Raw genomic sequence first — 24,525 nt, 5'->3', positions numbered from 1 at the left:
ATTTATTATCATTTGTCAACATTTTCGATTTCATAAAAATTTAATTCATCCAAATTAATATGGCTAAAACTAAAGTGCTTATTAATCTTTTTAATTTAATTATATAAATTAATTTTCTTTTAGGTTGGGGTGTTATTATCGTGTGAATTGGGACTTACCATATTTAACAGTCGTATAGAACGTCCCGTTACAACAATGTTTGGAGATCCATCCGCTCCAATTGTCGAATGTAACGTGGGTAAAGTACCGTGTATTTACCTATACAGAGAAGGTAAAGAAGGCATAGAGCGACCACCGGGAAATGTAAATCACCGAGGAAACGTTTGGGCTTTAAAGGAAAACGGTTGTACTCACGTTATAGGAATTACTTTAGATGGAACTTTATCGAACGAAATGAAACCCGGGGATATAGTGGTATTGCAAGATTTCATCGATTGGTGAATTTAAATTTTTTTTATTCTAAATATATTTAATAAAATTATCTTTTTAAGTACAAGCGGTAGACAACAAACATTTCACGATGGTGAATTTGGTTCTCCCCCGGGAAAAATGCACGTTCCAATGATACCATCATTTAGTGAAGGTTTAAGGCAATGTGTCGTTGACTCCGCCAACGAAGCAGCAATAAACGTTATTTCATCAGGAGTGGCCGCGGTTTTGGATGGCCCTTCGTTCGCAACTTCCGCAGATGCGGTTCGACATAAAAACGCCGGAGCAAAGCTTATTAATTGGTGTACTTCACCCGAAGTAATTATTGCGTTAAAGAAAATTTAAAAATTTTATCTCTTTTTAAAAGGCGATTTTAGCTAAGGAAGCCGGCCTATTATACGTTGGCTTATCTTTGGTAACTTACGACGCAAGGGTGCAACAAACACAATTACAAATGACAAGAAACACATTGGCAAGTCGAAGTAATATGGATGATTTGTTAAGGGTTGTTATTGATGGTATTGGAATTAGAGATTGGGATAAAGAAATTTCGGAATTATTGGTAATTTCATTTTTAATTTTGTAATTTTATTCTTTATGGGGAGAAACTCGTAAAAGATAAGAAGTGTTGTTTATTTAAGATAAACCCTTGTGTGTCTCGCGTAGAAAGGTTTGAACATTTTGTTAGTTTAGGATAACAATATGTATGCTTATATTACCACAAAAACACGTAAAGTTAGTTTTTGATAAAAAAATAATACTGATAAAATTTGAATGGTAAAACTCAATATTATTACAAATTGATAATACATTTTTTATGTATATATTTTATTTCAGCTGAAACATTATAACGTAAGCTCTAAAAATTTAATTTAAAGTACATAGTTTGCGAACCGTGTTGTTCAAACCCATTTTGCTTAATCCCTTTATTTGTTTGCTAACGATTTGAAAAAGTTGAAATGTACCACCTAGTCTCATTGTGATGTGTTTCTAATTCTATGCAATCTAAAATATGAAGAGCTGAAGGCAACAGTTTTGTTGCCCAACCCGAATGATTCTAATTCTAGGTCTTGTGCTAGTTCTAGTAAAACTAGAACTAACACTAGACCTAGAACTAGAAATATTCTAACCCAACCCAACCCGATACGTTCTAGTTCTAGGTCTAGTGGTAGTTCTAGTTTTAATTCAATACAAAATATGCTACAAAGCAATATCTTATGTTAACTAGCACTATCTACCACTGTCACTAGAACTAACATTAGACCAAGAACTAGAAACATTCGGATTTAGCCGCACGTCTCTCAAGACGGCTAAACCCGAATGATTCCAGTTCTAGGTGTTGTGTTAGTTCTAGTAATAGTGCTAGTACAATACTAGAACTAACACTAGACCAAGAACTAGAAACATTCGGATTTAGCCGCTCGTCTCTCAAGACGGCTAAACCCGAATGATTCTAGTTCTAGGTGTTGTGTTAGTTCTAGTGATAGTGCTAGTACAATACTAGAACTAACACTAGACCAAGAACTAGAAACATTCGGATTTAGCCGCACGTCTCTCAAGACGGCTAAACCCGAATGATTCTAGTTCTAGGTCTTGTGTTAGTTCTAGTGATAGTGCAATAAAAATATGCAACATAGTGATATCTGATGCTAACTACCGCTACCTATCATTGTCACTAGAACTAACATTAGACTTAGAACTAGAAACATTCGGATTTAGCCGCACGTCTTTCAAGACGGCTAAACCCGAATTATTCTAGTTCTAGGTCTTGTGTTGAGACCTAGAGTGCTGCCATCTAGCAACTAATAAGTGATATGTAGGACGTAGTGCTGCCATGCCATCTATTGATTAATATTCATAATTGTATAAGAAAAGAAAAAATTGACGTGTTGGTTTTCAAATTGAGATAACAAGTCCGAAAATGACGTCTTGATTAAAGCATCTGATTAACCCCAAAAAATTCTTAATCCCTCAAGCTATTATACAACGGCAATTCCACTAATCGTTCTAGCGATAGTGCTAGTGCAAAACTAGAACTAACACTAGACCAAGAACTAGAAACATTCGGATTTAGCCGCACGTCTCTCAAGACGGCTAAACCCGAATGATTCTAGTTCTAGGTGTTGTGTTAGTTCTAGTGATAGTGCTAGTACAATACTAGAACTAACACTAGACCTAGAACTAGAAATATCCGATACTTTCTAGTTTTAGGTCTAATGTTAGATCTAGTTTTACACCAGCACTATCACTAGAGCTAACACAAGACCTAGAACTAGAATCATTCGGGTTTAGCCGTTTTGAGAGACGTGCGGCTAAATCCGAATGTTTCTAGTTCTTGGTCTTGTGTTAGCTCTAGTGATAGTGCTGGTGTAAAACTAGATCTAACATTAGACCTAAAACTAGAATCATTCGGATTTAGCCACACGTCTCTCAAGACGCCTAAACCGGAATGTTTCTAGTTCTTGGTCTAGTGTTAGATCTAGTATTACACCAGCATTATCACTAGAACTAGCACAATACCTAGAACTAAAATCATTCGGGTTTAGCCGCCTTGAAAAACGTGCGTCTTGTGTTAGTTGTAGCGATAGTGCTAGTGGAAAACTAGAACTAACACTAGACCAAGAACTAAAACATTCGGATTTAGCCGCACGTCTCTCAAGACGCCTAAACCCGAATGATTCTAGTTCTAGGTTTAGTGTTAGTTCTAGTTTTAATTCAATACAAATATGCTACAAAGCGATATCTTATGTTAACTAGCGCTACCTACCACTGTCACTAGAACTAACACTAGACCAAGAACTAGAAACATTCGTAAATTTCAGAAAATCCATATTCAGAGAGAGTATTAATTAAAAAGGTTTATTAAAAATCAAAAAAATTTAAACAAGGCCTCAAATTCCTCTGAGAAAATTTTATATTTATTTATTTGGGACTAGTTTCGGTTAAAATCATTAACCATCCTCAGCCAAATCTATTAAACAAAAATTTACAAATCACAAAAAGAACCAGATAAATAAAAGCAAAACATAAAAAACTTAAAACTTACAGTCAAAAAATCCTAAAATTTCTATAAAAAGTCAACAAACTCATCTGTTCAAATAGACATCAGTTTACTCTAAAAATTTTATAATGTTAAAAAATTGAAACAATTATAACTATTACTTAAAAATTCTTACAATTGAAAAGTCCCATAAATCGGAATACGTTAAATTATTTTCTTGCACTTTCAATCACAAAATATAAAACAAGAAATAAACCACACAGGAACACGTTCTACACAACAATGACAAGTTTATATGAGGAGGGAAAAGGAGCACATTAGGAAGATGGAAAGGGAAATAATCAAATCAGGGAAAAATACAACATTTCAAAAAGATTCAAATCTAAAAACTTATAACAAAATTATTGACCGATCTTAAGAATGGAAAATGGAGGGTTTAAATTCTGTTTGCTCGTTCATTAATGTAGTGTTAATTTTTCGTTTATGTTTCTCAATTTCAAAATGTTCCAGCAAATTGCAAATTCCAAAGCGTAAAATCTTTGGGACACTTGTATAAAATATGAACACAGTCGAGGTTGATTTCATGACCTGTCTCCTCTGTATGTTTATAAACATTGGACGAAGGTTTTAAACGATATTCTGAAATACGCTTGGATAATTTTCTGCCAGTTTGTTAGTTTTAGGCATAGTGCTAGTGTAAAACTAGAACTAACACTAGACCTAGAACTAGAAATATTCTGAAGTCTGAAGACGCACCGCTAAACCCGATACTTTCTAGTTCTAGGTCTAGTGTTAGTTCTAGTTTTAATTCAATACAAATATGCTACAAAGCAATATCTTATGTTAACTAGCACTATCTACCACTGTCACTAGAACTAACATTAGACCTAGAACTAAAGTCATTGAGGTTTAGCCGTCTTTTGAGACGTACGGCTAAATCCGAATGTTTCTAGTTCTTGGTCTAGTGTTAGTTCTAGTATTGCACCAGCATTATCACTAGAACTAGCACAATACCTAGAACTAAAATCATTCGGGTTTAGCCGCCTTGAAAGACGTGCGTCTTGTGTTAGTTCTACCGATAGTGCTAGTGCAAAACTAGAACTAACACTAGACCTAGACCAAGAACTAGAAACATTCGGATTTAGCCGCACGTCTCTCAAGACGGCTAAACCCGAATGATTCTAGTTCTAGGTCTTGTGTCAGTTCTAGTAATAGTGCTGGTCTAAAACTAGAACTAACACTAGACCAAGAACTTTAAACATTCGGGTTTAGCCGCAAGTCTCTCAAGACGGCTAAACCCAAATGATTCTTGTTCTAGGTCTTGTGTTAGTTCTAGTAATAATGCTGGTGTAAAATTAGAACTAACACTAGACCTAGAACTAGAAACATTCGGGTTTAGCCGTCTTGAGAGACGTGCGGCTAAACCCGATGATTCTAGTTCTAGGTCTTGTGTCAGTTCTAGTAATTGTGCTGGTCTAAAACTAGAACTAACACTAGACCAAGAACTAGAAACATTCGGGTTTAGCCGCACGTCTCTCAAGACGGCTAAACCCGAATGATTCTAGTTCTAGGTCTTGTGGCAGTTCTAGTAATAGTGCTGGTCTAAAACTAGAACTAACACTAGACCAAGAACTAGAAACATTCGGATTTAGCCGCAAGTCTCTCAAGACGGCTAAACCCGAATGATTCTAGTTCTAGGTTTTGTGGCAGTTCTAGTAATAGTGCTGGTCTAAAACTAGAACTAACACTAGACCAAGAACTAGAAACATTCGGATTTAGCCGCACGTCTCTCAAGACGGCTAAACCCGAATGATTCTAGTTCTAGGTCTGGTGTCAGTTCTAGTAATAGTGCTAGTCTAAAACTAGAACTAACACTAGACCAAGAACTAGAAACATTCGGATTTAGCCGCACGTCTCTTAAGACGGCTAAACCCGAATGATTCTAGTTCTAGGTCTTGTGTCAGTTCTAGTAATAGTGCTGGTCTAAAACTAGAACTAACACTAGACCAAGAACTAGAAACATTCAAGTTTAGCCGCAAGTCTCTCAAGACGGCTAAACCCGAATGATTCTAGTTCTAGGTCTTGTGTTAGTTCTAATAATAATGCTGGTGTAAAATTAGAACTAACACTAGACCTAGAACTAGAAACATTCGGGTTTAGCCGCACGTCTCTCAAAACGGCTAAACCCGAATGATTCTAGTTTTAAGTCTTGTGTTAGTTCTAGTGATAGTGCTTGTATAAAACTAAATCTAACACTAGACCTAAAACTGGAATTATTCGGATTTAGCCACACGTCTCTCAAGACGCCTAAACCAGAATGATTCTAGTTCTAGGTCTAGTGTTAGTTCTAGTTTTAATTCAATACAAATATGCAACATAGTGATATTTTATGTTAACTAGTGCTACCTACCACTGTCACTAGAACTAACATTAGACCTAGAACTAGAAACATTCAGACATATTGCATATTATGTAGCACAAAGTAAGTAAGTACGCCCTAGTTTCTATGAAAATATATTTTTGTATATTGCATTTTAAGTAAAATTCGCTATATATTACTAATTTTATCGATTTTCTTTCTTTCAGAAATCTCTTGGAACAGATGATACATCTTGTACTTGTACAGAATATGAAAAAAGAGAAGATTGTTAAAATAATAATCCCAGCTATATAGCACACAATTGTATCAAAATCGATTTTATATTTACGAAGAAATAAATAAGCAATCGAAAAAGTTGTAAAAAAACTTCAATCCCTTATCCCCGTCCGATACGAATTTCACTTATGCACTAATGTTTTTTTCAACACTTTTACAAAGAACCCATCTGTTGTCGATGTATAACCCGAAAAAAGTTCCTATTCGAGTATAAAAAGAAAAAAGAATTATTGATAAATTGAAAGCGTTGTTAGAAAATTGAGATAAACCCACAACTTTGAGTCCTTTTGGATTACAAAAGGATCTCGCCCAACGGCAATCCTAAAGCATTTCGATTTTACATCCCTTTTCTCACAACGATACACATATTTTCAATTAAATGTTTTGTTAGACGGATTTGCACTTGAAATTAACGTAATCCATTAACTACATAAAACCATATTAAATTAAGCATTAATTTAAAATAATCCTGTTATTTCTAATACATTAAACATAATTAATTAATTACGTAATTAAGCCTATTGATTGAATGGGTTTTAGAACGGTCGTTTGTTATTCGACTATTAAAAAGGCCGCGGCTATCAATTGTTTTTCGTGATTTACGTCGGTTTTCAAAATGATTTACGTCGCAATTTTCGTTCAACAAGTGTTACAGAAACGAAAATAGTCACCAAACACGATTCGACGTTTAAAATGGAGGGTGGCCCGAATAAAATCTCCCCTCGTCCTGTTTTGTACACACGCGAGATGATTTTACCAATATTCCACACACAAAAGAGAACCTTACTGATTTTACGAGTACAAATCGAAAAAGAAATCGGAAACGAATTCTTTGAAATCTTCATTTCAAATATTTTGAATGTTATCGTTTAAATTCAGCATCGTTGAAATAACGATTATCTCCAACAATTGTGCGCCAATAACACCTAATCGCAGGTGTTCAGTTGATCCAGGTAATTGCCAACTATTCTGAACATCTTGTTCGAAAGCTGTGTCCAAACGTATCCACCAGACATCTAGGTACAGATAAAAGGAAAACCATTTCAGGTTTATTATCATAGTTTCCAGTAAAACGGCTTTGGTGGTTTAGTGGAAAACCCTGAATGCGACACTGTATTTACTCTTCTTGTGCATGTACTCGAAATAGGGTCCAAGGGTAAGATTTATGAGAACTGAAGGGATTCATGGGAATGAGTGGGTTTTTAAGGGGTGATAAAAAGGATCACTTGAAAATACTCAATTTTCATGTGAGAGAGGAATTTGGTGAACACTATTTAGAAGTTAGTGCGTTCGTATTTGACCTTCCCTTAGATTCAATTAGTTTATTTAGTAACTTAGATCTAAGGAATTTCTAAACGTAGAACTTGAGTAAACCGAACTTGTGCAATTTGTTGGTTTAATTAGGGTTAAAGCAAATATCGCAAACGAATCGAACGTTTAAAATAATAGATTACAAAACTAGAAATTATAAAGTTGAAACTTAAACGTAGTGCTCAATTAAATTCGGAGCTGTTATAAAACACTTCGAAAACTTGAAAGAACTTGAACAAATGGTAGACGTTTCGGGTTTCTATTCGACTTTATCACAAAAGTTTTAATTAATAATATTGTTTATATAGAACTAGGGCGTTGGAAAGTTTTATTTTAAATACGTTTAAAAATTTATAATCAATTCTTATAGGTGATTAGTAAAGTTTAATCTATGATTCTAAATCATAAAAAAGCTTTCTCGTTAACTTTATAACAGCCACTGGAACTTCCTCGTTGTAATCAATTTTTAATTATCAGTTTGATTTAGGCTAACACTTCCAGAAAATGTATTTGTATTATGTATTTGATTAATCTCTGCAGAGGTAATGTTTTTTTTTATCAGACAGTAAAGCTCTTTTATTATACCACCATTGATTATACTATCCCAGATTGCTAACCATATGTATAAAATCGGCAACTGTACTGTTGGGTTGCATCAGGCACTGTTTATTCTCAAAAAGAGAATAAATGTAGATAAGTGAGGTAGAGTCATAATAAGAAAAGAGACGATCAATTATCCCCGACCTCAAAGGACGTCACCTATATATATATATATATTGTAATAATAACCGTTTACCAGTAGTTTAGTCTTGTTTGATTATCGTATTGATCGTAGAAGAGTTTTTTGAACAATTATAAAATAATGTTAGATACTATACGCTAGTGAATTTCGGTACATTTTATTGTTCTTTAATGTTCTAATCCTAAACTATCACTTGTAAAGTCGATGCGAAGTAATTTTAAAGTAATTTATTTTAAAATTCGATATCAGATAACCTCAATTTAAATTTTTCAAAATTATTTATTTAAATCTTTATCTACCCGGATCAAACCTATTTAGAACGATAAACTTAACTTGGTTAACAAAGAAAATAATTAATATTTGAAATTTGGATGAAAATTTACAAAATTAATTTGAACATATTGGAAAATTTATCGTTGAGATCAGAAGAAAATGAATGGATATTTGAAAATTGATTTAAAAGAGCACCAAAATTACGAAATATTACGCATAATTATAAATAATTTTAAAAAATTAAATAATAATTTGACAAATTGAATTAGAGACATTTCAAATGTCAAAGTTGGCTACATTGAAAAAACTAAGACACAAATTCCAAATCCATAAATTTAACCAATCAGGAGAGGTTATTTGGAAATTTAACATCCGAAAAACGGAATTTATCAACAAAAAGAGCATAGATAACTTATATAGATGTGACATTTACGTAAAATTTTTGTACACGGCACCAGCGCTCCGAACGGCTCGGCCCATTACTAATATTAAATAGCGGCTAACGTGATAAATCTTAAATAAAAAATTTTCTAATTTTTTTGTATGGAATTAAATAAAAAAAATAAAGACATTTGTGGGATTTTAATAATCTTTTTATTAAAATTATTATCATAACCATAAAGTCTTATTTTAATATAAAAGAACAATAACTATAAACAATGTGTAATGATACTAATCATGGGGGGGGATCTCAAATGAATGAAAATTGTAACCATCGTCAACGCCATCCGATGTCACCGTCGATAACTAATTCTACACAAATTTAAATTTAAACAACTTTTAAGGCGGCTTATATTTCATTTCTTTTTTGAGTGATGTCAAATATAAATGATATTGATAAATCAGTTAATTTTTTTAATAAGTGTAATTTATGAGTGTAATTTTGTAATTAAGTGGAAAAAAGTGTAAAAAACATATAAAATTTTTTAAATGATAAAAATGTCGGTTATTATTCCTTGCTGTGTACCATCTTGCGATGATAGACATTAAAAGGTAAATTATAAAAATTATTAATTAATACAGCATAATTACTTTCATTCTGCTTTTCTAGATATTATTTTCCGACCGACCCTATTATTCGAATGGCTTGGCTTTCTGGAAAACACAATTCAAAATTATTTGAATTAATTAATGATAAGCGTCTAAGTAACTATTGTGTTTGCCCCAACCATTTTGCAACAATGTGCAAATATGTTGTGAAGAAATTGAAAAAGCTACCTACATTATGCTTACTAGGTAAATGAAATTTTGCATAAAAAGTTTGTTTCTTAATCTATATATGTTTTTTAAATCATTTAGATTTGTAAGAAGAAACTACAAATAATTGCTTTTTGTCTCCACAAGATCAACCAACAGAAGATACTTCAGGTATGCTGCATGGTATGAAATGAATTATTTAGTTTCATAATTCATAATTATGTAATTCAATATATACCATATTATGTATGTTTATACCCCGACATGCCATATATATATATATTCATACCCCCACATAATATGTATGCCCCGATAAACTGCTTGGTATAACTAGTTCAACTGTTATGCAAGTCTATCCTGGATGTAGTAAACAACAAGGTTGCGAAGTTGCTTCAACCTCATTTTGTGAAATTTTATGAAAATTTTGTCATTTCATCAGAAATGAATGGGAAACGGTTCCATCTAAGTGATGAAAAAGAAATAATTGGTAAATACCATAAAAACTGAATAATTATTCTTATTTCAAATTATCTTTATTTTTGTAGATAAGAAACGGAGGAAATTACCTTTTACAAAGAACTGCAGCAATTGCAACCTAACTGGAGCAAAAAAATACGTTGTGTCGCGCTGAGAAAAATGCCAGAATAATAAGGCAAAAGCTAATACAATTGAGGAAAAATCCTCAGGTATTGGTGAACCTCAAATATTTGAATAAAGAAACTAGAAATTTCTTTAGCAGCCAGTCCCGAAATCAGAAAAAAGAAGTGCTGGCTATTTCCATTTACAAACAAAGTGGTAAAGGATACCGGTTCTTATCAAATTTTTTTTCATTACCATCCAGGAAGACGCTACAAAAACTGTTAGGGCAAACAAAATGTAACATTATTGTATTTATTGAACTAAAACTAGAACTAATAATAGCACTATCATTAGAACTAACACGAGCTACAAACTTTCGAAGTGATTTCGAGTCGTCTTCGATGGTGCTACTATTAGTTCTAGTTTAATTACACCGGCAGTGAAAGCCTTCGTACTTATATTCTATTTATGTAACCAAATTTTATTAGTTTTAAGAATAATAAATTATTATGTTGAAATTAGATCTTTCATTTAAAATATATTTATTTCCTTTCTTCAAAGCAATATTAATTGTGTTATTTTTAAATTTGGCGGTTAAAGTTAGCCCCAACGATCTGGCAACGTCGCTCGCTTCGCTTCGATGCGCAGCGAACAATGTTGCCAGATCGTTGGTTAGCCCAGTTTTACACCATTATCCTAGTGGAAGTTGGTTTTAATCTATGATTAGTACTCTGCGGTGACATCGGATGGCGCTGTACGCAAGGTACAATTTAATAAGGTAGAGTTGGCCATCTCTATCCTTCCTTGTCTCTGATACTAATGATCTAATGATTAATGATACACTGGTAAAATTTTACGAAGTGACTTAACTCTTTCGATATAAGATGAAATATTACCGCGAAAAAGTGGTAAATTTAACTAAATTCTAATAGGTTGCAACACATTTGAATGTCAAAATAACTTTGTTAAAAGATGTTAAAAATACGGTGTTAATCTGTTTATTCCTCACAGTGTAATTTTACACTTTATAACACCTTATACCCCTTTCCATTTTGTAGCATTAAATGTAATGCCAATATTTTGTCATCAAGTGTATAACGCCTCCCCTGCAACCTTCCTCCTTCGTTGTCATATTGGCTCAAAAAAAAGGATTGTTTTAGTCTGTCTAAACTTGAAATTGACTGCTTAAAAAGTTGTCTCTTTAGTAATAATTTTCTTTTATTTCTTTAGGATGTTATACTCTGGCGCTGGAATTTCCTCTTATACATCACTGCTTTCCTGTATAAATGTTGGGCTTTTGGTGATAAGTCGTCTTGTTTGTGGACTTCCTCCAATAAACTCTCCCTTTGTTTAGCTGTCAAAAAATATCCAATAATGATCCCGATTAACGCTGTTTCTCCATTAAGCGGGCTTTTTTTTTTTTTTTTTTTTTTTTTTTTTGAATGATGTTTCGTTTATTAATAAATAACTCTTATTAAGAGTTATATGCCATTATAGATAATTTAACCAGAGCTTTTCAAAATAAACGATTTATAAAACACATAATTTCTTACCTGAAGTCTCCAATGAGATTACACTGATGGATGTTGAAGCAACCTAAAGTCCCATATCTGCATGTGGAGTAGTGGGCGTGTTATTCGAAGCACTTGAAGTACTGACTTCTAAGTACTGATATCCTACATATGAAAAAAAAATGCCTCAGTCCTAACAACATTTTGATAATTTTATACACATACTGGCAAATTTAATGATGGTACTACTCCTTTCAACAATTTGTTGCTACGTCCAACATCCTCTCGTCAAAAAGTCTTATCACAAACTCGAAAATTATTATAAACCTCAAGTGTTCACACTGAAGCAGGTTTTCTCGCACACAACATAAAACCCATCTTTGATATATTTCTGGATACATTTGTGGGTTTGGAAATCGGTAGAAACTTCCATACCTTTGTATGCATCCACTAATAGCGCAACTTTTTGACATTTTCTGCTACAAGAAAATAAGATGCATATATATTTATTTTACAAATACCTAATCCAGTTCCATAATCAATGTTTAAATTTCAGAGGTTTTTTATGAGCATTAGTTTCCATATTATTTTAAGGGCAACTTATATTTAAAAATTTATTATGAAACTGGAGATCATAATATAATAATATGAAATAAATAAAAAAAAAGTATATCAAATGTACTTACCACGAATAAAATATCGTAAATTTCTTTAAAATTTACTATCAAACACAAAGCCGCATCAAAACACTAACCAACTTGACAAACAACTTAGAAAACAGTAGAAAAACAAATTGACGAAACGACTACTTAAATCCTAAAATATTTATTAATTTAAACTGCCAAGATAAAGTAGATATCTACATAATATAACGCAATATAACGCCATCTGTCCCGTCGGCCCGATACTAAAAATGACGTCACTTTGTACGAACACGACGTTAATAAGTGCCAGGGGGATGAAAAAGAGTGTGCTTCCTGTTGTCTAAAGAAACACACACATTTTTTTTGCTCTGCTAAAAATTAATTAAATCAACGTGTCAACGAGTTAAAAAAATTATATCCGTTCCTGTTCAACTCTGAAAAAACAATTCATCCTGTTCCTATTGAAGAAAAATATCCGTTCCTGTTCAATAATTTCGAAGAAACGATTAAATTCGCTCCTGATCAAGTAAAGCAATTGGTTCCGTTTCTGGTAGAAACCATCATCACTAGTGAAGAGAAAAATTGGTTCTTAATCCTGAATCCAACTGTTCCTGTCACGAAGAAAATATTATTCTGAGTTTAACCTCCAAGGTTCCCATAGAAACAAATTGGCTAAGTTATTTTTTTTTATAATTTATTGTTTTTGTTGATACATTTTTTAAAGAAAAAGACTCTTCTTACCTTCAATACGAGAAGTTCTTGATAAATTCAATATAAATTTTGCGATTACGATTACAATTTCCTAATTAATTTAATATTTGACAAGTTGTTTAAGACCATAACATATCCGAGTTGATAAATATTACTTCGAATCAACTAATTTAGAATATTTGTCTATATAATCAGTATATTTTGTTAATTTTGTCGACAACATCTCAATTTGATTGCACCTTAAGTTGTGCACATGTTTGTCTTGACAGTATTACCAGAACCTGCCTTTAACCCTGAGATAATTCGACAATTCTGTTTAAATATTTAAATTTTTTTCAATTTAATAAAAAAACAAATTATTATAAAATTTAGTGATGTTGTTTTCATTAAAATAATTCTTTTCAAAAGAAGAGGGACTATTTGCGGTCCATTTGGAAAAACATTACAATATATACATATATACACTGTATCTAAATGACATCAAAGAAATAGCATCTGAAAAAGTTTTCTTCATCTCTCTCATTATCCTAGGAATAAAATGCTTTCACATTGCTCAAGGGTTTAATGTCTAAGGATCGATAGCTAACAATTAATACATAAAGTTCATTGGTGTTACTTAGATACAATCGTTACTATTTAAAATTCTCCTTAGAAAGAATCTTAAAAACGCACCAAAATGAAGTAGGACTAATAAACATTTTACTGAAGGAAATAATAACAATCTTTAAATGTGGAAATGTCTTTTAGTGTATCTTGTTTAGTGATTTGATGGCGTGAATTGGCGCACGCATCTATTAAAGAAAAAAAAATTAAATAAAATAAAAGTTATGTAAAGCAAACAAATTATGAGAAATAAATAAATATAATCTATTTAATTAAATTAAAGAAAAAGTACAATATTTAAGGCATATATTCGAACATAGACGCTACAATACTAATTATTATAAATGATCTTATCGCATATACTCTAATAACGACTACTTACATAAACTAATTTAGGTACTAAAATAAAAATAAAAAATTCTTATTAGCGGTAATGGTGAGGAAAACGAGAATAAATAAAGAAAACTTAGCGTAAATCTAGCTTAAACTATGGGCACAAACGAGAGTAGAATCATGTTTAAAGAATCTGTCGGTTCCAAGATTCCAGAGGAGACTGAAAGCTATTGTCACGGAAAATCCGATATATACTATTGACATGTTTTTCCAATTTAATGTTTGAATTCAATTTGTATTATATCACAATGTAATTATTGTTAAATTGACGCAGTCTATGCTTTTTTGTAAAATGGAGAAATAAAATATTATTATTAAAATATTAAAAATATTATTCCTTGTGGAAAATATATTGAATACTTCCATATCTTGAGCTAGTGTACCATATGTACATATGAATAGAACATTCGTGCAAAATTATTTAATATTAAAATAGTATTATTTAAGTGTTTGCCGAACCTATCCTTTGATATCGATTCCTTCCGCTGACAGAATGAGAGTCATTCGGCTTGCGCATACTACATATCAATCCTATTATTCCACGTGGAAAATAATCATGATGCAGATATACCCACTTCATAGGCATGCTGGAGGGTTTGTAAGCCTCGCTAACGACAATGCCTCCATGAAAGTACTAACTCTCATTGAGATCAGAGCATCATGGTTATTTTCCACGTGGAATTATAGCATTGATATGTAGTATGCGCAAGCTGAATGACTCTCATTCTATCAGCGGGGGAGTCCATATCAAAGGATAGGTTAGGCAAACACTTAAATAATACTATTTTAATATCAAATTATTTTGCATGATTATTCCATTTACATATACATATGGAAAACTAGCAGATTCAGATATGGAAGTGTTCAATATACTTTACACATAATTATTCAGCCAGACGCAAGCTTTCGTTTGAGATATAGAACATTGAAATCGGTCCACCGTTCTTTAGTTATAGCGAATTTAATCAAAATTATTTTTTTTCTAACTAGGGGCCAGACTTCCAGTCGGTAGATACGTGGAGTCATTTAAATGGTAGATTAGGCAAACACTTAAATAATAGTATTTTAATATCAAATTATTTTGCACGAATATTTCAGTTATACGTATATATGCAATTTTTATTATAATTCCTCGTGGAAAATATATTGAATACTTCTATATCTTGAGCCAGTGTACCATATGTACATATAAATAGAAAATTCGTGCAAAATAATTGAATATTAAAATAGTATTATTTAAGTGTTTGCCGAACCTATCCTTTGATATCGACTCCTTCCACTGACAAAATGAGAGTCATTCGGCTTGGGCACACAGCATATCAATCCTATTATTCCACGTGGAAAATAACCATGATGGAACTATACCCACTTCATAGGCATGCTGGAGGGTTTGTAAGCCTCGCTAACGACAATGCCTCCATGAAAGTACTAACTCTCATTGAGATCAGAGCATCATGGTTATTTTCCACGTGGAATAATAGGATTGATATGTAGTATGCGCAAGCCGAATGTCTCTCATTCTATCAGCGGGGGAGTCCATATCAAAGGATAGGTTAGGCAAACACTTAAATAATACTATTTTAATATCAAATTATTTTGCATGATTATTCTATTTACATATACATATGGAAAACTAGCAGCTTCAGATATAGAAGTATTCAATATGCTTTACACATAATTATTCAGCCAGACGCAAGCTTTCGTTTGAGATATAGAACATTAAAATCGATCAAACCGTTCTTTAGTTATAGCGAATTTAATCAAAATATTTTTTTTTCTAACTAGGGGCCAGACTTCCAGTCGGTAGATACATGGAGTCATTTAAATGGTAGATTAGGCAAACACTTAAATAATAGTATTTTAATATCAAATTATTTTGCACGAATATTTTAGTTATACGTATATATGCAATTTTTATTATAATTCCTCGGGGAAAATATATTGAATAATTCTATATCTTGAGCCAGTGTACCATATGTACAGCTCTGTTCAGATTTAATGCGAATCGTCCGCTGTTAGCTCCGACATGACGCTGGTACTGGAAGAAGACGGAGACATCTTTTGTTTCTATTCAATTCGATTTCTGAGACTAAAGGAAGTTACCCTCTTCCTTAACCCAGGTAAAACCGTCTCAGTTTGAAGTGGGCCGAAGAATGGATCACCCTTTTTTTAAATGTGTTAATTTTATTTTATTTGAAATTTTTTTTGATATTTTTAAGAACAAGAAATACACGATTTTTTACATGTTCCTCTAATAAATGATTTTAGAGTATTTCTATAAATACAACGTCAGATAAAAATCTCAGTAATATAATTAATATAATATAAAACTTATAAATAAAGCTTTATGAAACTCTCCTTCAAATTTGGCTTCAAAGTTGGCCTTACAACATCTAGATCAGGCCGAAGACTTATTCTTAATAATGCTCAACGAACGGGAATTATTGAATACGTCACCGCCAATCCTTTTACAACGTCCACAATTATCAAGGATTTAATTCGATTGAATACAATCGAGTGCTGGAGGATGTTTTGATAGCATCAGTAAGAACCTTGTACCTAGAAGGGATCATCATGATTGTCCAAGACAACTCACCCGTGAATTCGTCAAGAATTGTTCATGATTGGTTTTACGATCATAATGAGGTTAGGCGAATACTCTGGCAAGCGCGGTCACCTGATCTTAACCCAATAGAAAATCTATGGGCTTTGGTGGAAAAACAGTTCAATAAATATGCCAACTTTTCGATTCGCAACGTGGATAATCTGCGCCGTAACATTACAGATGTATGCGAAGGATTAATAAATTTGATATCCACTAGATTGCAATGTTGCATGGAGAATAGTGGGTATTATACAAAATACTGATAATATTTGATGGTATCATGGACCTTATAAAATTCTCCCCAATTAGATTATTATAATATTTATTATATTTTATATGTATAATAATATATTATATTTTTTGTTATATAGGAGTATTATATTTTATCTACAACTATTGAATTATCTATTCGTTATAGATTTGATTTTTGACGGGTAATGACACGCATTACCCATGACTGACAAAGTGTTGGATAATGAAGCCATTATTCCACAGTTCTGACACGGCCTACTAATCAAAAATAGTATATTATTATCAGGTTAATTATGCCACTCGCTACGCTCGTGACATAAACTTAACCTTCGTGAATAATAGCTCATTATATGCGAGTAGAATACTATACTTTGTCCACGACTATTGAAATTGATTCCATAAATTTATTTTCTAAATAAATTTTTGAATAAAGGTTAAACGTCAATGTGACACAAATTCAATGTTACTAACTGTAACCAACTTCACAACAATTTGTCAAAATTAAGTGTCAGTTTTATAAAACGTAGTTTTCTTTACGAAAATTAATTAATTTATGCTTAAATCATACGAAAAAAGGAATTTGTTTAGGTTTTTTTAATGTCAAACATTTAGAAACTCCTAAAAAATTTAATTAAATTGACGTTTTTTGAACTTTTAACGTTTCAAATTATTATTATTAGTCTGGTCAAGATGGCTACCCGTGAATAATGATTACTATTCACCGCTATTATTCACTCCGTGAAAAATGACTACCATTTTGTTTGAGAAAACTCATTCATAAGGTATATATTATAAGGTAGTCGTGGACAAATAAAATATTAACAGAAATGACAGCTTTCTTATATTGAGGTTATGTCTGAAATGTCTATCAAGTTTATTTCTTTTCTTTTTTTTTGATTTTTTTTTCAAAATTAAATAGTTGTAGATAAAGTATAGTATTCAACTTGCGTATAATGGATGTTACCCACTCAGATTACGACACTCGCTCGCTTCGCTTGCTCGTGTTGCAACTTCTTCTTCGTGGGTAACAGCCACCATCATACGCTTGTTGAATAATATACTATTATTATATTGATTTTTGATTTTATTATATTAAAATGGTTTGCGATATATTTCAATATATAGTTTATATATAACTTACTATCATATATAATTTTCATTTCTTTTGAGGTTCGACTTATCGTTCCACCGTATTACCAAAGTAATACAGTAATTATTAGTAATTATTTTCATTTACTACAGAAATTGTGTAAAGTAAATGGATTGCTTATACTTATTTATTTTCTTAATTTTTTTTTGTGATTCAGTCATCTTGGTCATAAATCACATCACCCCGCTTGCCTGTTCGGAACTTTTACAACACTACAGAGCAGGTAAAACCTGGATTGAACGCCTCGTGAACGTAGGTCGTTTCTAGTACAATTTTATGCCTCTACGAGCGGCATTATATCTGAACAGAACTGTACATATAAATAGCAAATTCGTGCAAAATAACTTAATATTAAAATAGTATTATTTAAGTGTTTGCCGAACCTATCCTTTGATATCGACTCCTTCCACTGACAAAATGAGAGTCATTCGGCTTGGGCATACAGCATATCAATCCTATTATTCCACGTGGAAAATAATCATGATGCAACTATACCCACTTCATAGGCATGCTGGAGGGTTTGTAAGCCTCGCTAACGACAATGCCTCCATGAAAGTACTAACTCTCATTGAGATCAGAGCATCATGGTTATTTTCCACGTGGAATAATAGGATTGATATGTAGTATGCGCAAGCCGAATGACTCTCATTCTATCAGCTGAGGGAGTCCATATCAAAGGATAGGTTAGGCAAACACTTAAATAATACTATTTTAATATCATTATGGAAAACTAGCAGCTTCAGATATGGAAATAGCCAACGTTCCACATTGGAGCACCAGACTCATCCGCGAGTCCATCGAAATAGAGAAGAACGGTACCTTCAACAAGAGAGATGACGCCCTGCACTTGTCAGCCACTTGGAAAACGGTCCTACACCGTCCCTGATCCGGAGCAGCCTTCCTGAGGGAGGGGATTTTGGGCAGACCATAGAGTTTGGGGCACCTGCTTGATTTTTCCCGAGGGATTAAGGTTTTCTTGATCTCGGGGCCTATTGGAGATGCCTCTATTATCGATTTGGTGGTTCTTTCCAGGTAAGTTGTATGGTTTTTTGCTGCTAAAAAAAAATAAAAGTCGTATAAACGATGAAAATATTTTATTTCGGTGCTATCTTCGAAGATTTCGAACGATTATCGTTCTTCTTCAGGCAGGACTAAGGAACATTTAGATATAACAAAAACACAGATAAAAAATATATATAATTACCGTCGGTGTAGGAGCATCGAGAGTATTGTTTCAGAGTATTTCTTCAAAAAGATTCCGTTTACGAAAAATTCAAAAAAAACTTGAAGAGTAAATTGAAAAATCCAAAAAATTAAAATGGCGTTTTTCTATTCATCGTAAATCTCGTTTTTCAAAGTGTTTAAAAATAAATGTTAAAAATTAACGACAGAACAAATTACCAAACCTGTAGAGAAAGAACCATAATAACTAAATATAAGAAATCAAAAAAGAAAGAAAATTTTTAAACTTACAATTAACACGTTAAAATTTCCTTTAAAATTAAATAACTTGAGTCAACATGATGAGGGATGAAATTGGACTGAAGGTCATAAGGAACGTTCGCCAGATGATAAAGGTGAAAGAGTGAGGGAAAACGAGTGGGAATAAGAACGTCAACATAAAATCTGTCCATACTAAATTAATTCTTCGCATCATTAAAAATCTGAAACATAAAATTAAAATAGAAAATCGTATTGTTGACAAAAATGCAGGCCTCGTTGAGTTGGATAAAGAGTCATACTTAAAAAAGACATTAACTTTTTTCATAGAAAATAACATTTTAAAAATTAAGAATAATTTTATCTTTGTTTCTTTATTTATTTATTTATCTTTATCTCTCTAGCTCGACCTCTAGCTCTTCCAGGGATGCGTTCTTCTTCCGAAAGGTTTTCTTCTTAGAAGAAACAACATATGCTTGTATAAAGCTAGATCTACACGATACGCGAACTGGTTCGCCACTTCATTGAAGTATCTCTAGCCAAGTACCGTTACCTCAAGTACCTCTATCTCTATCTCAAGTACCTCTATCACTACCTCAAGTATCTCTATCTGAAGTACCTCTACCTCAAGTACTATAATAAACGTTTCAATATTTTATTTAGGATGGACTTTAATGGAAATCCTCTTTGTTTCCGGGCCTTTTAACCCCTTGTCTCTTGGTTATCTTGGATACTATATTATTTCAAAATATTAATAAAAGATAAAGCTTGTTTACAATTAAAGACCAATAGTTTTAGGTTTAATAACTAGTTTTAAATAATAATTATAGATATTTAAAGCAAATAAACTAAAATAAACTCCTCCTGCGAAGTTAAGCCCGCCTTTACCAACTTTTTCCGTAGAAACTGGTGGAAACAACCTGTCAGTTATCGCGGGATTTCCCCAAGTACTTAACTTGAAACCAGATAGAACAACTCTTAAAATAATTCAAAGTATTGAAAAAATTTCTCTAAAAATTAATATTATTTTTTAATGAAAATAAACTGGTAGAAACAACCGGTTTTTACGGAAAACGTATAATGTTTTCATACAATAAAATTTTATTTATTAATTAAAAAAGAAATACTAAACAATTTTTATTATTAGTACAAGAAAATATAAGAGGGGAATATAAATCAAAAATAGTGCTGCCATCTCTTAATCATATCCATTATTATTATAAAATCCACCAGCGCCCCCATAGCGGACAAATCCAAAAATAACACTTTACGCGTTACCAATTTTTACGTAGCGGTTAGCCGTCTGGTATAAAATAGTCAATGATACCACGATTGATTGATGACAATTAAACGTCAAATCAAATAATCAAAATCGAAACATAACCTAAAAAGTACAAAAAAAATTGCTACCAACACAAACTACCAAAATAACTGTCGTAATATTAGTAATTTTGTGTTTAACCAACCAAATAATATCTATTATTTAGGCATATTCAAAGTGTTTTATGACAGGCCACCCATTTAGGAGTAAATTAGTCATTTCCAAACTTATTTAATAGAAAGTGTTATACCACTCGGTCATAAAATCACTCTTCTTGGATGGTATTTTTTTTATAAAATTCTGACATTGATAACTGATTTAATATACAGGGTTATTATTACAAAAATATGGGGTTTGACAGGTCTATTTCTTATTGTTTTAGAATAAAGCTAAAAAAAACTTTTTTTTTAGTGTCGCAAAGAAATTAAATTTACAGTTTCTTGTAAATTATAACTAAAAATTAAAAAAACAATATTTCTGATATTTGAAACAAATACATTTGTTGAACTATTTAATTTATATTTGTTTTACACAAAAGTTGGAATAGATTACATTATTTCACATTTTTTATTAAGATTTAATATTATTTTAAATGACTTGATAAATTATTGATAGATGGCGCTCATATATTTTTTTTTATAACTCAAATAAACAGCAACATTTCTTTGTATTCAAAAATTTTCTGAAGTGTCAAATTAAAAATCCTGTTTTTTAAGATGGGTTATGAAAATTACCAAAAGTTTAACATAAAAAGAAAATAAAGTAAATTTTATATAAAATTTTAGTAGAATAATTTTTAGTTATAGTACCGTAATTTACAGGAAACTGTAAATTTAATTTCTTTGACGACACTAAAAAAAAATTAATTTTTAGCATTATTCTAAAACAATAAGAAATAGACCTACATTTTTGTAATCAGAAAAAAATAACGAATTTAATAAGCGTATGATCAGTGGTTGTTTCCATTTAAAAAAACGAAAATTGTCATCATATCTCAAAATCTAAAACCGAAAATATTTTTTTGACTACGTCATCAAATTCTCTATAAAAAAGTGTCCATATAATGTTTTAGTTATAATACTCCACCTATAATAATAACCAAGATTGCACTTGCTGGTTTTACGATATTTTCAATTTTGGTCTCTAGAGGAAAAACAAAAGACGATAGCGCTTTGAGGTTTTTGGCATTAGACGTTTCTCGAAAAACGAGATCATGACATGTTAGCTACTTTTTTTCTAACTCTTATAGTTTTCGAGATAGCCTATTTGGACATCGAATTTGAACCACCCTGTACATCTTCAATAATTCTTAATAGTTTTTACATTTTTTTCAAAAATTTTCTGATATAAAGATATTAAAATTTTACGTCATCGTAAAGAGAAAAAAAAGCTCTATCAAATGAGCCTAACGAAAGGGCACATTGCCATTTAAGAAACTTCAAATGTTATTCGTTGCTCATTTGTTTTCTGAAATAGAAACAATTGAATGGTGTTTTATTATGGCAAATAAAATATTAAACAACTTTTGTGTAAAATGTTTTTTTATAAAGTTGATACTTACCAAGATATACAGCGTGTCCCGTATCTTCCGCATCAGAGCATTATACGATTGTACGATACATTATTCTGAAGCGATCTTTCTAATAAAATTTTTTCGAAATGTTTATAATAACCGCACGGGAACTGTTTAAACGAACTGTTTTTCGTCCAATCAGCAGATCGCAAATCAGCCTCAGGTAGTCGGTGCCTCGTTCGGCCGGTCCGCTACGCCGATGATAACTCGTTTCCCACGTGTAGTCACCAATAGATTCGTCACGGAAAGATAAATAAACTTTTTCGGTGAATCAAAGTCGTCCGTTATTGGTCGTTGTTAAACAGTTCCCGTGCGGTTATTATAAACATTTCGAAAAAAATTTATTAGAAAGATCGCTTCAGAATAATGTATTCTACAACCGTATAATGCTCTGATGCGGAAGATACGGGACACGCTGTATACTACATTCCATACATAATGGGACCCTGTATACAGTGCTTTCCAAAAGTAACGGATAAATTCGTTAAAACGATTAAAAACAATTTATGAGACAGATCTGAAGATTTAAATTGTTTGTAATTATTTGGTATAGATTTAAAATTCTTTCCGAAATTTGTAAACAAATTTAATGATGTTTAAAAAACCTTAAAGTTCCATAATATACCATTCATACAGGTAGAAAAATAGCAGTAGCCATTCGTAACCATGGTAACCAATTGTTTGTGTTAGATTATCCTTATAATTATTGATCGTATCGAATTATTTTATAAACAATATTTGTTGAGAATTCCATTACACACAAGCTTTATTGATAACACTTTTTAAAATAACTTAATTTTAATTTCCCTGTGAACAGTACGGTACGTTGATTTCGCGGCAAATCGGGAATTTCAGAGCAAATTATTGATTTTATCAAAAAGTGTTTCGTACAATATTTGTTAAAAAGTCAATTTGCAATCGATTAACTTAATACAAGTTTTAATATCTCCACCAGGTGGCTCTGCATACTAATATAAATGTCAATATTTTTGAGATCATCCTAATAATTATTCATAATTTCATTAATTTTCCATTCATTTGAGATAGAAAATTGTGTTAAACAATGATTACTTTTTGATATCTGAAATCAAATATCAATATAAATCAAAACCGAATATAAAGAAAAATAGTAGTAGCCATGCGTAACTATGGCAATCAACTGTTTCAGATAACAAAAATTAATCATTGTTTAAAACAATCGGTTACCATGGTTACGCACGGCTACTGCTATTTTTCTATCTCATTGAATAGAAATTATAAAACTTTAATGTAATTTTTCTCGAAAATTTTTTTACGTATAGTTCGTTTTTTTTCTATAATACTTGTCAATGTAAATTATTTAGGGTTTCTGTTGGTATTATCTAGGACCCTTATAAAATTTATGTTGTTTTAATGATTTTTAGTAACATTGTCAGTAACTAATTAGTTGAGGTTAAAATACTAATAAATTTGTAGATAAATACGATTTTGACGAAGTACATATTTGTTATAAAAACGTGCTACAAAGTAATTAAATAGAATAAAATACCTTTTCTAGGTAAGTAAATGGCAAATAAACACCCCACAACACTTTTTATGCACCTTTTCTTTTTGAATAACGAAAGCTCAAACGTCAATGTGACATATTTACTTCAAAACATGATAAAACAAAACTCCCTGTTAATTTTGCCAACTTTACAACAATTTGACAGGTATTATAGAATAAAAATAATTAATAAAAATTAATAATATTAATATTGACGGTACTAAATTCAGAAAAAAATCCTCTTTCATATTCCGTAATAAAAATGGGAGATTGCTATTTGAAAAAAAATATCGATGACATCATACCTCTATTAAAAATGTCGGAAAAATTTAAAAATCTATACCAAAAAATTTAAATCTTTTTTAATTGTTTTAGCAAATTTATCCGTTACTTTTAGGAAATCCTGTATAATTTATCAAAACAAGAGTAATCTTAATTATTAACAAACTTTACCCTTTAATTAAACGAATCAATTCAATAGTAAACAAACGATTAAATTCCACTGCCGAGCCGTTTCAAAACTATAAACATATATACTCATTAGAAAAACCTTGATAACGAAACGCCTTGTATTCTCGAGCTATCACTGTCAATGGTTTAACCACGCTT

General features: G+C 31.6%; 1 protein-coding gene and 1 long non-coding RNA gene across 2 annotated transcripts; one reads left to right on the top strand and one right to left on the bottom strand.

The window, feature by feature from the left end:
* LOC111417872 (S-methyl-5'-thioadenosine phosphorylase-like) lies at positions 1–6,164 on the top strand. The gene is made up of 5 exons (XM_023050270.2): positions 1–74; positions 124–437; positions 492–747; positions 797–991; positions 6,017–6,164. Exons 1-5 carry the CDS (start codon positions 60–62, stop codon positions 6,080–6,082), a joined length of 846 nt encoding a protein of 281 aa, XP_022906038.1. The 5' UTR covers positions 1–59; the 3' UTR covers positions 6,083–6,164.
* Positions 6,165–16,346: 10,182 nt separating this feature from the next.
* LOC111421384 (uncharacterized) lies at positions 16,347–24,503 on the bottom strand. The gene is made up of 4 exons (XR_011640836.1): positions 24,370–24,503; positions 19,531–19,721; positions 19,262–19,463; positions 16,347–19,112 (listed from the first exon to the last, which is right to left on the bottom strand). It is a non-coding gene; the product is annotated as an uncharacterized lncRNA (long non-coding RNA).
* Positions 24,504–24,525: the final 22 nt, after the last annotated feature.

The sequence above is a fragment of the Onthophagus taurus genome, chromosome 7 (genome assembly GCF_036711975.1).
Source record: "Onthophagus taurus isolate NC chromosome 7, IU_Otau_3.0, whole genome shotgun sequence".
Lineage (NCBI taxonomy): Eukaryota > Metazoa > Arthropoda > Insecta > Coleoptera > Scarabaeidae > Onthophagus > Onthophagus taurus.
Note: the sequence above shows the minus strand (reverse complement) of the source record. Positions and strands in the feature narration are given on the sequence as shown.